The 12,940-nt window shown below is 60.1% G+C and overlaps 1 protein-coding gene across 3 annotated transcripts in view; it reads left to right on the top strand.

Moving 5' to 3' along the window:
* The window catches only part of RAP1GAP (RAP1 GTPase activating protein), a 45,397-nt gene that overhangs the window by 15,567 nt on the left and 16,890 nt on the right, over nucleotides 1-12,940 (top strand). For 2 of the 3 annotated variants that reach the window (XM_055001195.1, XM_055001196.1), the window contains exons 1-7: nucleotides 6,591-6,775; nucleotides 7,165-7,200; nucleotides 8,676-8,723; nucleotides 9,667-9,705; nucleotides 10,340-10,525; nucleotides 12,255-12,358; nucleotides 12,519-12,597. In XM_055001195.1, coding sequence (XP_054857170.1) covers nucleotides 6,677-6,775; nucleotides 7,165-7,200; nucleotides 8,676-8,723; nucleotides 9,667-9,705; nucleotides 10,340-10,525; nucleotides 12,255-12,358; nucleotides 12,519-12,597 — 591 coding nt within the window. In that variant the 5' untranslated portion in view covers nucleotides 6,591-6,676. Of the gene's footprint in view, nucleotides 1-5,131; nucleotides 5,229-6,590; nucleotides 6,776-7,164; nucleotides 7,201-8,675; nucleotides 8,724-9,666; nucleotides 9,706-10,339; nucleotides 10,526-12,254; nucleotides 12,359-12,518; nucleotides 12,598-12,940 lie in introns of those variants that run through there. The other variant, XM_055001197.1, reaches the window with a different exon arrangement.

The following is a 12,940-nucleotide window of genomic DNA, read 5'->3' as shown; positions in this document are numbered from 1 at the left end:
AACATTTTGGTAGGAAGAGGCAGAGGATGGTTTCAGATCAGTTCTCTCTCTCTCTCTCTCTCTCTCACACACACACACACACACACCCATGTTTGAAAGCAGAAGAAAATTGCTAATGATGACGTAGATTGAAGAAGACTGGACTGTGAGCCTGATTGCCCCGAGAGTCCTGTGGGCATCGGCGTGCGCAGCTTCTAGTGGGGAGGGCACGCTGGACCTCTTTGTCAAAAGCTTTTGCTGGATGCATGTTCTTCTGCTCCTGTGTTGCTGACTTGTGCACGGATGTTTCTGTGTGGGTGAGGGGACGCCCTGCGCGTACACCAGCATGTTTCAGGTTGAAGGGTTTGGGGCGTGATGTCGGGCTGGCAGGAGTTCCATGACAAAGGCTTGGGGAGATGAGTGCGAGGATGCATCTCAATTAGATTAAGCAGCTAAAAACTTTTCAGTTGACTAATTCATTGGACAGCAGATTTTTTAAAATTAACATTTCGTCCAGGAATGTCTAAGTACTCCTCTTCCTCTCTCATAGGAGGGAATGACTCTTCAGAGATGCAGCCTCCAAAACCAGAGAGAGTCCCTTTTCCCCGCTCAGAACAGTTTCTGCATTCTTGTGGCCACATAATTCTGCTTGAATTGATTCATTCGCTGAATCCTATGATTCAATGAACCGAAATGTCTTTACTCCGAGGACAGCCCAGATTGACCGCCTGGCTTCCTCCCCTCCCCGCCCCAGTCTCTACTCCCTCCCGGGCTCGCCGATGCTCCCAGGCCCTGCTCCCCTCTGCTGGGTATGCTGGGTGGGGACAGGGGCAGCCGGAAGCCGGGGGTGGGTTTGGGGGCCATTGGCTGTGGTGCTGTTGCGGATACCGCCTCTTTCCCAGTCTCCAGCTCCCGTCCTGGCAGGAGCGGCACTTTCTGACAGGCCTCTCAGCGGAGTCCCAGGGTGGGGCCCTTCCTCACTCCTCTTCCCTCCGCTGGGTGGCCCGTATGCCTGCCTTGCTGATTGTTTCACCAGACAAGGAAGAGCCTCATCTTTCCTGGCTGCCACAGGCCACGGGGCAAAGGGGCCTAGAAAGGTCCCTGCGTGACTGGCAGCTCCTCCATGGGGACACCCTCCCCCTTCTCTCTCGCCCTGCTTCTGGGGCTCCACATGCTAGTAAATGCTGGTCAGCTGTTCTCCCGGCTCCAAGGTGGAGATTGAGGCAGAAACAAGAGCCGCTGAGGAGGCCAGCCTGCCTGGGAGCTCCCGCCACAGAATGGTGTCTGCTTGTCTGCTGGTATCACCCCCTTCCCAGTAGTGCGTGGGGGGGGGGGTAGGCTGTTGTTACTCTAAATAAATAGTCTTCCGAGCATGCTCAGAGGTCCTCTTGTTTTTGCCTAGCCCTCCCTCCCTGGCTTGATTGCCCTCCTTCTTGGAGAGTTCTCTGATTCTACGCACGCGCACCCCTCCAACTGAGCTAATTCAGCCGGGAGGAAGGTGCATTGAATTTTAAGATGCTGACAAGAGTGGACACATTTGCTGGAAAATGCCCTTATCTTGCCAAAGCCTGAGTTTTTTGCCAGAGGTGACAGCTGCCTGGCCTGCCGGGGTGCTGAGGCTGTAGCTCAGTAGACAGCACTCGTGAATTGATAGCAGGGCTGGGTCAGGCACAGAGCGCTATGGGTGGCTTGGGAGGGGGCAGTGAAGCACCAGTGAAGACACTGTATTCTTTGTGGCTGGTGCTGTGGAAACTGCTAGGGGGGAGGGCCAGGTGGTCCAGTTCTCCCCCCCCCCCTCCAGCCTATGCAGCCTCCAGTGTTTTAATTAAAAGGTTAACCCAGCAGAAGCAAGAAATGGGCCTTCACACAGCAGGAGGCTCCTTCTGCCTTCCCGGAGAGGGGGCAGACCCGCTAGAGAGCCATGCGCTGCTGGGCCAGTCTTTGGGGACTGGGGACTGCGGTGCTTTGGCTGCTGTGCCAAATCTGGTCGAGGGGCAGTTGGGTGGGGGTTCAAATAAGGGGGTGCCTGGGCTCCCCCTCTATCCTTCGTGCAGCTAGCAGGAGCTGGCCCTGAGCCCTCCAGGAGCAGGGGTTGTGGGGGGGGGCTTCAAAGGCCCTGCAGCTGATGGGCAGGCAAGTGCTGCAAGCCTGAGCGGGGGCACAGTTGGGACTTCCTCCCCAGGAGTGATTGCATTAGAGGGGGGAAGGCTCCCACCTTCACCAGATTTATGCCTGAGGTTGGTTGCCCCGGCCTGGACTGCTCCTGTGGGCTCACAAGCTTCTTCCACAATTGATTGATTTAAGCTTTATTTATTTATTTATTTTTGATTTTTATTCCATCCTCCCCACATTTCCAGCAGGCCTCAGGGCGGATTACAAAATACATAAAGTTTAAAATGTATAAAAGAGTTATTATAGTTAACATTCTAAAAACGTCCAATTTACACAGTTAAAATACAATTATAAATATCAACATAGCAGCACAGAATTCCACTGATCAAATTTAAAACAACTTCAGAGTACCTCTGCATTAAAGTTTTTTTTAAAACGGGGGTATTGGTGGTGCAAGGCTTTTGGTCATATAGTAACATAAGAGGGTCTCTGAGCATGTGCAGGTTGCTTTTGGCTTACCTTTGTGTACCAGTGAGCTGCATTGTTAAATCTGGGACTGTTCGGGGTGAGGGTTCCAGGAAAGGCGGCCCTTGTTGTTCACTGAGCACATTTTAGAAACAAAGCCTGGCGCCCAGGAGCAAAACGTGGGCTGAATGTGAGAACTGAAATCTATCCCTTGGCTCACAACCTGAGCTTTAGCATGTTTGAGAGAGGGAAGAATGCGCACCCCACAGCCAGAGGTTCAGGTGCAAGAGAAGCCCTCACCCACCCACAACCTGTAGGGGCAAACACGGACAGGGCCTGATGTCTTTGCATAAGCGCACCTTTTTTGCACCCTGCTGGGAAACAAACAAACCAGCCCCCCCCCCCCACCATCCGCGTTTTTGCATAAGCAAATCGGGGGCCCTCTTGGCAGGCAGGCTGCTGGAGGCGGCAGCAGCTTTGGTAGATCACAAGTTGGTGATACATTCAGAAAAACAACAGATTCTTTCCTCACCAAAGACCCTGCCGTAAACTTAGCAGTCAGGAGATGAGAGGGCAGGACAGGTCCTCTTACAGATTAAAAATGGTTCCAAGGAAAGGAAGCAGAGAGTGGGAAGCGACAGGCAGGTCTTGCAATGGATGGAAGTAAGCAGTGGGCCCCCCCCCGCGCCCCCCCCGCAAGGCTCAGTGCCCAGGCCAGTGCTATTGAATCCCTTCATAAATGATCTGGAACTGGAGCGGGGCAGTGTTGCAGACACCACCAGACTACTCGGGACGGTGAAAAAGAACTCCAGGGGGGTCGCCACGCATCAGATGAGCGGGGAACCACGTGGCCAATAAAATTCAACGTAGGCAGCGTAAGGTGCAGCACAACGGAACAGAAAATGCGGACTTCAAGTAAATGTTAATGGGGTCTGAACTTGCAGAGAGGGAAAGAGACACAGCGATCATAGTGGATAGCTCTATGCTGGGGATTATAATAATAATCACATTCAATTTATATACAGTCCCGAGGAGCCCTTTTCCAGAGCATCTCTCTGAGCCGTTTTCTAACAACACCGCCCTGCTGCCCATTCTGATAGCCCTCCTGAATTATTCCGGTTTGCAGAGTTTGAGAAAGCCCGGAGAGAGGGGGGGGGGCCTTCTGAACACCACAAGGCCAGCAGAGGACCTCGAGAGAGGACCTTGCCTGGATGCCCCGCTAGCCGCGGGAGCAGCTGGTTGGCCGCTGGGTGAGCGGGACTGTTGGACTGGAGGGCCCTCTGGTCCTGGTCCAGCAGGGCTCTTCCGATGCTGCTGAGGCGGCCTGGGCAGCTATGAAGGAAGCCCCTGCCTGGCAAATCCTGCCCCTGTAGCGATGCCCTTCTGGGATGCTGGCCAGGGGGCAGAGCCAGGCTGCTAGGCGAACCAGCAATGCCTCCCCAGTGCCATGCGGGGTTGTGTGCCAGGAGTGGTCGTGGAGGGCCCTGGTGGGAGGCGGGAGGCGAGGCCAGGCGGGCCTGGCAAGGATGAGGGCGCAAGAGAGCAGCCCCAAGCTGAGGCTCTTCTCCCCCCCCCCCCCCGCCCGCCCCACGCGCAGCTGGCCGCCCTTCTGCACTCCGTGGCCACCAGCTCTTGTGTGGGGGGCTGCCCCATGGCAAGGCATCCTGCCCGTGCCCCAGCCATGTCCCCCTCCTCCGGGCTCTAGGGCTTGGCTTTTTCACAAAACACTCCTGTTGCGTCCGTATCTGGCCAGCAGCTCTCGGGTTTGAACAAAGCAAGGCTCGAGCCCTTTCCTTTGCGGAGGTATAAAGGGAAACGCATTTTTAAAAAATGAAGCCGAGAATTTCGCGAACCGGTTCCTGCTGTTAGAAGGCTGGACTGAGATGATGATATTCTTCAGGCCCCCTGGTAGTGGGGCGGGGGGGGGGACTGTTGCAAGGGTGGCCTCGTGGAAGTGAAACGAGGAAGACCCGGAATGGAGCCCTCCAGTCTGCAAGATCTGAGCAGGGCGGTTGGTGGCCTGCCTTGCAGGGGCGCTTTGGCCCCAGAGCTCGTCGCGGTTCCTTCCGAATTCTGGGCGCTTCACCCCCCCTTCAGATCTCGGGGCTTCTCTGCCGGCGCCGAAGGGCAAGTCAAGCCTCGGGGAAGAAACCGCGGAGAGGCGCCCCAGGGAGGGGGGGCCGCGCCCCCGCAGTCCTGAGCGCGCGGCAGGGGAGCCGCCGGGAAAGCGAGTCGGCCCTGCCGCGCGCGAGCCCCTGGGTCGCGCCGGGCTCGGGACAGCGGGGAAGCGGACCAAGTCCGAGGGGGCAGGCGGGGCGAGTCTCGCCTCCAACGGCCAGGCGGGCCTTCCAGGCCAAGAAGGGGGGCAGCAGGGCGCCCTGCCGCGGGGGTCCACCTCGGCCGCTCGCGGGCTGCAGCTTCGCCTCCCCCCCCCCACCCGGGTGCTCCGGCAGGGCCGCAGAACAAGCAGCCCCGGCAGCTCCGCGCGGGCGGGAGGGGGTCCGGCGGCGCCCGTCGAGGCGCGGGGCTGCGCCTGCTCCTCCCCGCCTCTCCCTCTCCCTCTCTCTCTCCGCAGGAGGAACGATGGGCCGAGGCCGCCCTCCGCCGGCGCTCCCCTAGAGGCGCTCCGCCCGGGCCCCGCTGCCCCGCCGCCCGCTCTGCGCTCCCCCAAGGTAAGAGTTGCCCGGCGGGCTCGGGGCGGGCGGGGCGAGAGCGAGGATCGGCCCGGCAGCCGTCCTGCCCCGGGGCTGCTCGGCCGGCGGAGGCGCCTCTCCGCTCTCCGGGCAGCCGCGGAGACTTCTGCGCCCGGGACGCCGCGGCCGGGGGGGGGCTTCTCCCCCGTCCGAAGGGCCCGGGCGGCGCTTCCCGCGCAACGGCCCCGCGAGGCAGCCGAGAGCGCTCCCCGCCCCCTCCCCTCGGCGGAGCGGCGCCGGCAGCCGCTGCCCCCTCCCCTCCCCTGCCCGCGCGACCCCCGGCGGTCCCGCGCTCCGCCCCCGAGGCGGCCGCCGTTTCCCGCTCCTGATTGGCAGGGGATGCGGGGGGGGGGGTCTGCTGCGTGCTCCGGCCCCGCTATTGGTGGGCGGGTTTCCAAGGCGACCCGCGCCCTCCAGCCGCGCAGGGGCCGCAGCCTGCATCTGAGTCGTGCGGAGCCCCCGCGGCTCCGCCTCACCTGCCCGCCGCCGCCCGGCCCCCGCCGTGGCCCCTCCTGGCGCAGCTCGCCCCGGAACGGCGCGGGAGGCCGCCCGGCCCGGCCCTGCGCTGCGCGGGCACCTCTCCCGGGCCGGCGGCCGAGGCAGGCGCCGGAGGTGAAAGGGCTCCTTGTCTGGGCCTTGAGCGGGCGCCAATGTCAACGGAGCGCCCGGCCTGGCCTGGCCGCCCCCCAGGAGGCGCCTGGAGCGGGGCCGCTGCCTGCTCGGAGGGAGCCGCGACGGAGCTGGGCAGAGGCGAAGGAAGCGCTTTCGGCCGGGGGCGCCCGAGGGCCTCCGGGGGCGGGGGGCGGCCGTGGCCTGCCCTCCCTCGGAGCTCGGCGCAGGGCCTGGGCACAGGCTCCGAGAGGCCCGGGAGCCTCGCCGGCTTGCGCCCGGGGCGTGGCCCGCAGAGGAGCGGAGGGTGGGCCCGGCAGGGGCAGGCGCGCCCCGCCCGGGGCCCCGGCAAGCCCAGCCCCGCCGCGGGACGCTCCGCTGCGCGCGCCCCCGGCAATCGCCGAGGCGGCGGAGCTGCCCGGGCTCTCTCAACGGGCGGGCGGGGGCCGCGGCGGGCGCTCCGGCCAGGGCAAGCGGCTTGAGGGCGGCGGCCCGGCGCCTGAGCGCTCCTTGCCTCTGCCCGGGCGGCCCCAGCGGCGTTCCCGGCCCGCCTCGCAGGCGCCCCCCCTCCCGGCGTGCAGGCCGTCGCCCTGGCGACCCCCGCGGCCCCGGCCCGGCCCCCTCCCCTGCCGGCGGCGCAGGGAGCGGCTTCGGCGGCGGGCGGCCCGGGCCAGGCTCCCGCGGCACCTGGCTCCCCGCCCGCAGAGTACACACGGCAGATCCTGGAGCGGCCGCGGAGCCTCCTGCCTCCTGCCGGCCCCGGGGAGGAAGCCCGGCGCCTCCAGCCCCCCGGCCGCCTGCGCCGCAGGGACGCCGCCATGAGCAGAGGAGGGCGGCGGCGGCGGAGGGCCCAGCGGCCGCCCGCCCCGGCCTCCCTGCCGGGCTCGCTGCCGCGGAGCGGCTCGGTGGACCGGAGCGTGAGTACCCGAGCCCTGCCGCGGGGGGGGGGGGGAGCGGGATGGCTCGCCCTGCGGAGGCCCCCCCCCCAGTATCAGCGCTTCCTCTGTCCTTCGGGGGTTTCCAGGAGAACGGTGTGTGTGTGGGGGGGGTGCCTGGTCCCAGGGGCTTCTGCCCGGCATCTTGCTGGAGGGAGGAAGGGGCCGTGGCCTCTGGCCCCTCTGCCCAGCCCACCTGCTCAGCCCCAACCCCCTGCGGCCAGGGGGAGGGCAGCTAGTGTGTGGGGCAAGTGCCTGGCTGCCCACTCCAGCCAGTTCCCAGTGCTTTTAAGGCAGGGGGGGGGCAAGTGGGATTAGGCTCCCAGCCACATGCTTGACCTCGTCGTCCTCCTCCTCTCTCTTGCTTGCAGAACACAGAATTGTTTGAAATGATTGAAAAGATGCAGGTGAGTCAGCCTCTCAAGCCTGCCTGGGCTTGCACCCGTGTCTGGCTGCACGGACAGTGAGTGACACCAGCCGGGGCAATGGGGGGGGGGAATGGGGGCAGGCGAGCCTCCGTTGCTCCCTCCCGGCCCAGAGAGGGACTGTGGGGGTGGGCCTCCCTGAAGGGAGCTCTCATCGCAAGCAAGGAATGACCCCCGGGGAAGGGAGGGCAAGTTTGGATATTTGGCTCCTGGGAATTGGGAAACCCAAGACCAAGATTCATGTGATATTTTTCCTCAGGCCCCTCCAAAATGACACGAAACTGAAGCTCTGTTCACATGCTGTGATGAACACTTGTCTACGTTGCACATATGTGCGTATGTCTGTTTCTACGAAAGAGCCAGCACGTGTTCGTTTCACGAATTAAAGCAAGAAGTACTTGCTAGAGAAAAATAGGGTTGTATGTATATTGAATGCAACATCGGAATTACTCAACACATGTAAAAAAAAAGTCAAGCATACGCCCTGCGCAGTTTGTATTTGTTTGCTATAATTTATGAATAGGGCTGTGATTTTTCTTTGCATTGAGTAATTCTCATTTTACATTCAACACACACCCAGCTGAATGTGTTTTGGAAACTGTACATTTTTCTAGCTGCTGGTCTCCAGTTTTATTTGTAAAGTGAACACACACTGGTTCTTTCCTACAAACAGATGTATGCATACACACGTAGGGTGCATCTGCATTCGCTGTAATATGAACTGGGCCTAAGCAGATTGTACATGCGTTCGCTGTTGCTTATGAACAAGGCTAGAGTGTAAGCTTTTATGTTTATCAGAACTCTTTATCAGACTGGAGATTACGAAAATTAAAAAATAAATTAATAAAAGGGGGTGGGGGTGGTAAAGCAGAGATCCTGCAACTATGCCAAGCCGGTACGCAGAGTTGAAATGGGGCTGTTACTGGGTTCTTGCTGGAAGAAGTTTTTAAAAACAGATTCTTCCCTGAGAAGTTAAGGCATTTACAGTGAGAATTTCCCAACAGTATGCAGAAAGAGGGGTGGGGGGGAGTTACGATCCAGAACCGCTCCCACTGAACTATTTGGGGATTATGATAGAAAGCACACACTTTACATGCTCAGAGGCTCCCTCTCTTTTAGCAGTGAAATGTGTGTGTGTTTCAGGGCTGCCCCTGGCTTTCAGAACCAACTCCAAGCTGAAGCCAGGGGTAGACTGAAGCTTGGAGGCAGAGCAGCTAGCACAGCCTCCGCTCACACACAGCTCAGAGCTCTGAGATGTGGGCAGCCACCTCTGGGTCCAAACACAGCTGTGGAAGATAGTTTCTCCTTGCCCTGCCCCATGCATACGGTCTCCTCCCTTGCCAGACCTCCCCCCCCCCCCCCGCAGCAGGATGTGCCCTCTTTGCACACCCAGCAGTTCTTTGCTGGTGGCCCAGAGAGGCTGTGCCCAGTGAGTGTGGCCCATGTCTGTCTTCCAGGGAAGCAGGATGGACGAACAACGATGCACGTTCCCTCCCCCTCTGAAGGTGAGTCCTTCGGGTGGCCCTGGGGCTGGTTCCTGAGCAAATATGGCTCTGTTTTGGGAGCTGTGCCAGGACAAGAGTGGAAGCAGGACAATTGCCCCCCGGAGCGGGAAGGTCATCCACCCACACCTCAGTGCGGTGTCTGGCTGGGATTGCCAATAACTGAGCTGCCTCTTTCCACCTTTTGTTCCCTCTCCAATGGTCAATCTGTGGTTGAGTGCGTGCACGCGTGGACATCTGGGCCACTGAGACCCTTCGCACATGGGCTTGTCCCTCTGGGGTATGCCTTTGGGGCATTTCTGGGCCCATGGGGGAGGGGGCACAGTAGAGGCCTGTCACTGTTTTTAAGGACTTTTCCTGGCCTTGGATTGGGGGGGCGGGGGGGGGCTTGCTTACCCAGCAGGAGCACTGGCAGAACTGGGGTGTACTTAGTGGGGCCTCCTGCCCAGAACGGTGGGAGCTGCGCCCTGTCTGTATCCCAGGCTGATACTGGCCCAGCCTTGCCCTGAAGATCCCCCCACCCTCAAGGGCGGATTGTGCTGTGCCGCACAGCTGCTTTGTGAGGCAAGAAGGTCTTGAGAAGTTTTAAACCCCTCGCCCCTCGTTTTCTTCTCGGGGAGGACAGGCCGGAGTCCACGTGCATGAGATCCTTTCATGGAACACTTGACTATTTGCAAATCCTCCCACCGCCCGCCTGGCCAAAATCCCCTTAACCTTTTCTCTGGCCAGAATACAACAAGCTTCTTGTGTTTTGTTGGGGCTGGGAGCAATCTTGCATCTGCGCTCGAGTCCCCCTTCCCACACTGTTATGTACCCGTGGGCCCTTTTCCCAAAGTCTTGCAAAGGAGGGATGGAGGGTGCGTGTGTGTGTGTGTGTCCCCCCACACCTCCTGCTTCTGCCTCTTCCACGCATTCTGCTGATGTGGCTTTGCTTTGTGTTTTGCAGACAGAAGAGGATTATATTCCCTACCCCAGCGTCCATGAGGTACGGAGACCCCTGCTGACAGCCATGCCGCTCTGGGAGATAGGTGCACGATAGCTAAATGGACCTCCAGGTTCAGAGGCAGTATACCTCACGACTGTACGGAGCAGCAGGGGGAAGCTGCCGTCCTGCTTGCTTGTTTTCTAGAGGCATTTGGCTCCCCCCCCCCCCGCCCGCCCGCCCGCCCGCCCCTGATCTGATGAGCCTCCACCTTGTTCGTGTCCTTCGGGGCCCTCCTGCTGTGCTTCTGCATTTGACCCCCCAGATCCTAGTCTGGCCCTGTACCACACTGGATCTTACACTGCATTTGAACCTCCTCCGTCTTGAGATGGTCACGTGTTTCTGCAAGGCTGGAGTGCCCCTTGGATCTGCAGAAGAAGACCCCTTATCCACATCTAGCTCGACTCTCTGGGTCTCTTGATCTGGAGGGTGTCACGTTCAGCATTAGATGTAGGGAAAGCGCATGTTAGCGTAAGCAGGATGCGTAGAATTAACAACATCCTTTGCTTAGGAACCGTTTCCCCCCAATTGCTTTGTTGGCTGCCCCACCCAAGATGTCACAGGCAGGAAGGCCGGTGTGTTTCTGCCAGGGGCAGGGCAGGGGCTGCAGCTGACTCTGCCGCCTCCCCTTTTGCAGGTTCTGGGTCGAGAGGGGCCGTTTCCCCTTATCTTGCTCCCCCAGTTTGGGGGCTATTGGATTGAGGGCACCAACCATGAACTGACGGGCGTGCTTGAGACAGAGCAGCTCCAGTCTCCGACCTCCAGGGTGAAGCTGGAATGTAACCACACGGCCACAATCTACAGGAAGCATTTCTTGGGCAAGGTGAGACCCCCTTGCAGGAGTTCCAGGTGGGCTCGAGAGCCATTGCTTGGGGAGGGGGAAACCTTGGGGCACAGGGAGAAAAGACTGGAGGACCAGGCTCAGCTGCGACTGGCCAGTCTCCATTCAGCTGAAGCTGCAGGCCAAGCTCATGGGGCCGGCTGGAGAAGTAAAGGTGCATTGAGAGAGTCTGAAACAGGCTGGGAACCTGGCTGGGCACCGTCCTCGGGGTGGAGGAGGAAGTGCCAGTCAGTGTTTGGTGCCTCCCCAGCCAGTCACTCTCCCCCACCCCCACCCCCACCCCAGAGGTTCCCACGGCCAGCCTGCTTTGTGCCGATCTGGGGCACTGTTTGTCCAAGGCCCTCCTCGTGTTTGTGTTAGAGGCTGCAATTGTGGGCCTCCCGGCAGCTGGCGGTGGAGGGGCAGGGCAGATTGCTAGCTCAGACTGCAGCAGGGCTCTGCCACTCACGACCTGGGCAGGGAAGCGGCCGCTGCACCCAGTGCCAGGGGCTCAGACCTCCCCCTTGGCTGGAGCCATGGTGCGCCTGCTGTGTGCGTGGACGGACCTTCCTTGCCAGCCAGCTGAGAAACCCTCTCCGGGCCCAGCCTGAGGGCCTGTCCTTCTGCGAACCACTCGCTGTTTTCCTTTCCCACGCCTTGCCAAGCGGGAACTGCTCTGTATTTGCGTGTGCCAAGGGTGGGGCTGTAGGCTGTGCCGGGGCAGCCTGAGGTCTGTTGCTGGAGCTCATGCCTCCCGGATGGGGCGGGGCCTCCTCGCCTCTTCACTGCCCTTCTCGGCATCGTGGAGGGTGGACCGGAGACACCCTGGCAGCGAGGCTGGGGAGGCGCCCGATGCAGGCAGGAGGCCGTGGGGCAGCCTTCTGGGGCACAAGTGGCCGGCCAGGATTGGGCTTCACTGAAGCAGCCCTAAAGGGGGGGGACCCACAACTAAGGGATACAGTCAGTCAGGTTCTGAAATTCTAGTGAATTAAAGTGGCGCAGTGCAGTGAATAAATAACAATACTGTTATAAGCATATCAAAGCCCCGTCTCTGCGCCCAGAAGCTCCTGAAGCTGGATGCCGTTTCTCAGAAGGGACCGAGCAGAGCTGAGAAAAGGGGCAGGGTGGTGGAAGGGCTGGAAGACGGTCCCGTGAGGAAAGACGCGGGAATCTGGGACTTTTCCGCTTAGAAAGATGACGGGGGTGGGCAGATACGATAGGTTTAGAAAATTATGCATGGAATAGAGAAAGTGGCGAGAGGGGATTTTTCCCCCCTGTCCCATAATACTACAGTGTGCAGCCACGCAATGAAGTGAATGAGCTGTTGATTCAGGCGAGACCAAAGGAAGCCGCATCAAGCAGGTCTCCGAAGAGGCAGCATCTAAATGTTTTTTTTAATAAATAACACATAATTAACACGGGGATCCTCCAGGGTGTTACGATGAATCTCTCCTGTTCCTGGAGGAGAGAGCGCCACGCCCGTCTGTCTGCCAAGATGGCTAAATGGAGCCTCCGTGTTCGGTGGCAATGGGCCTCTGAATGCCAGTTGCTTCAGGGCAAAGATGGGGAAAGGCTCCTGCCTTCAGCCTCTGCTTTGTAGGCCTTTGGTGGTGGTGGTGGTGTGTGTGTGGGGGGGTCTTTGTGTCCGTTCATTGTTAGAAACTGGGTGGGCCCTCAGTGTGATCCTGCAGGGTGCAGGCCTGGCTCAGCTCTTCTTTCCTCTGCCGATCAGGAGCATTTCAATTACTACTCCGTGGATGCTGCTTTGGGACACCTCGTCTTCTCCCTCAAGTACGACGTTATTGGGGACCAGGAACACTTGCGCCTGCTGCTGCGGTGAGTGGGCTGGGGGGCTGGAAGGCAGTGGGCCTTCCTCCTGTGGGTGTGGGTGAGTCCCTGATCTCTTGGCCCCCCTCCCTTTCTGATCTGGGATCGGGGTCTCTGCTTGGACTTCTGTGCTTTCGGGATTTGCAGCTTCCCTGCTTTTTCCCCACAGGACCAAATGCCGAACGTACCATGACGTCATTCCCATCTCGTGCTTGACAGAGTTTCCCAATGTGGTCCAGATGGCCAAAGCAAGTCCTGGGCTGGGGCTTGTGGGGGGGGGGGTCCTGCAGCTAGGGTGGGTCTTGCTGGCCTTAGCCGGATCAGGGGTGCCTTCTAGCAGGCCCACAAGGAATGCCCCTAACTTGGAGCGTGGGGGTGGGGGTGGGGGGAGAGGCAGGTTGTGGGATTTTGCTGTTGAAACTGCACGCCTGTTTCCTCCTGCCAAGAAGCTCTGTGGCAGGCAGGGGCTCAAGCCAGAGGGGTTCCATAGAGGGAAGAGAGTCCCGCGTGTGGGCCGAGAGTCCTAGACGTTAGTAGAGAAGAGCAGGTCCCAGAGTGACGCGTCAAACTCTCTCCTTCCCCGACCCCTGC

Source organism: Eublepharis macularius, chromosome 17 (genome assembly GCF_028583425.1).
Source record: "Eublepharis macularius isolate TG4126 chromosome 17, MPM_Emac_v1.0, whole genome shotgun sequence".
In the NCBI taxonomy this organism is placed as follows: domain Eukaryota; kingdom Metazoa; phylum Chordata; class Lepidosauria; order Squamata; family Eublepharidae; genus Eublepharis; species Eublepharis macularius.
Note: the sequence above shows the minus strand (reverse complement) of the source record. Positions and strands in the feature narration are given on the sequence as shown.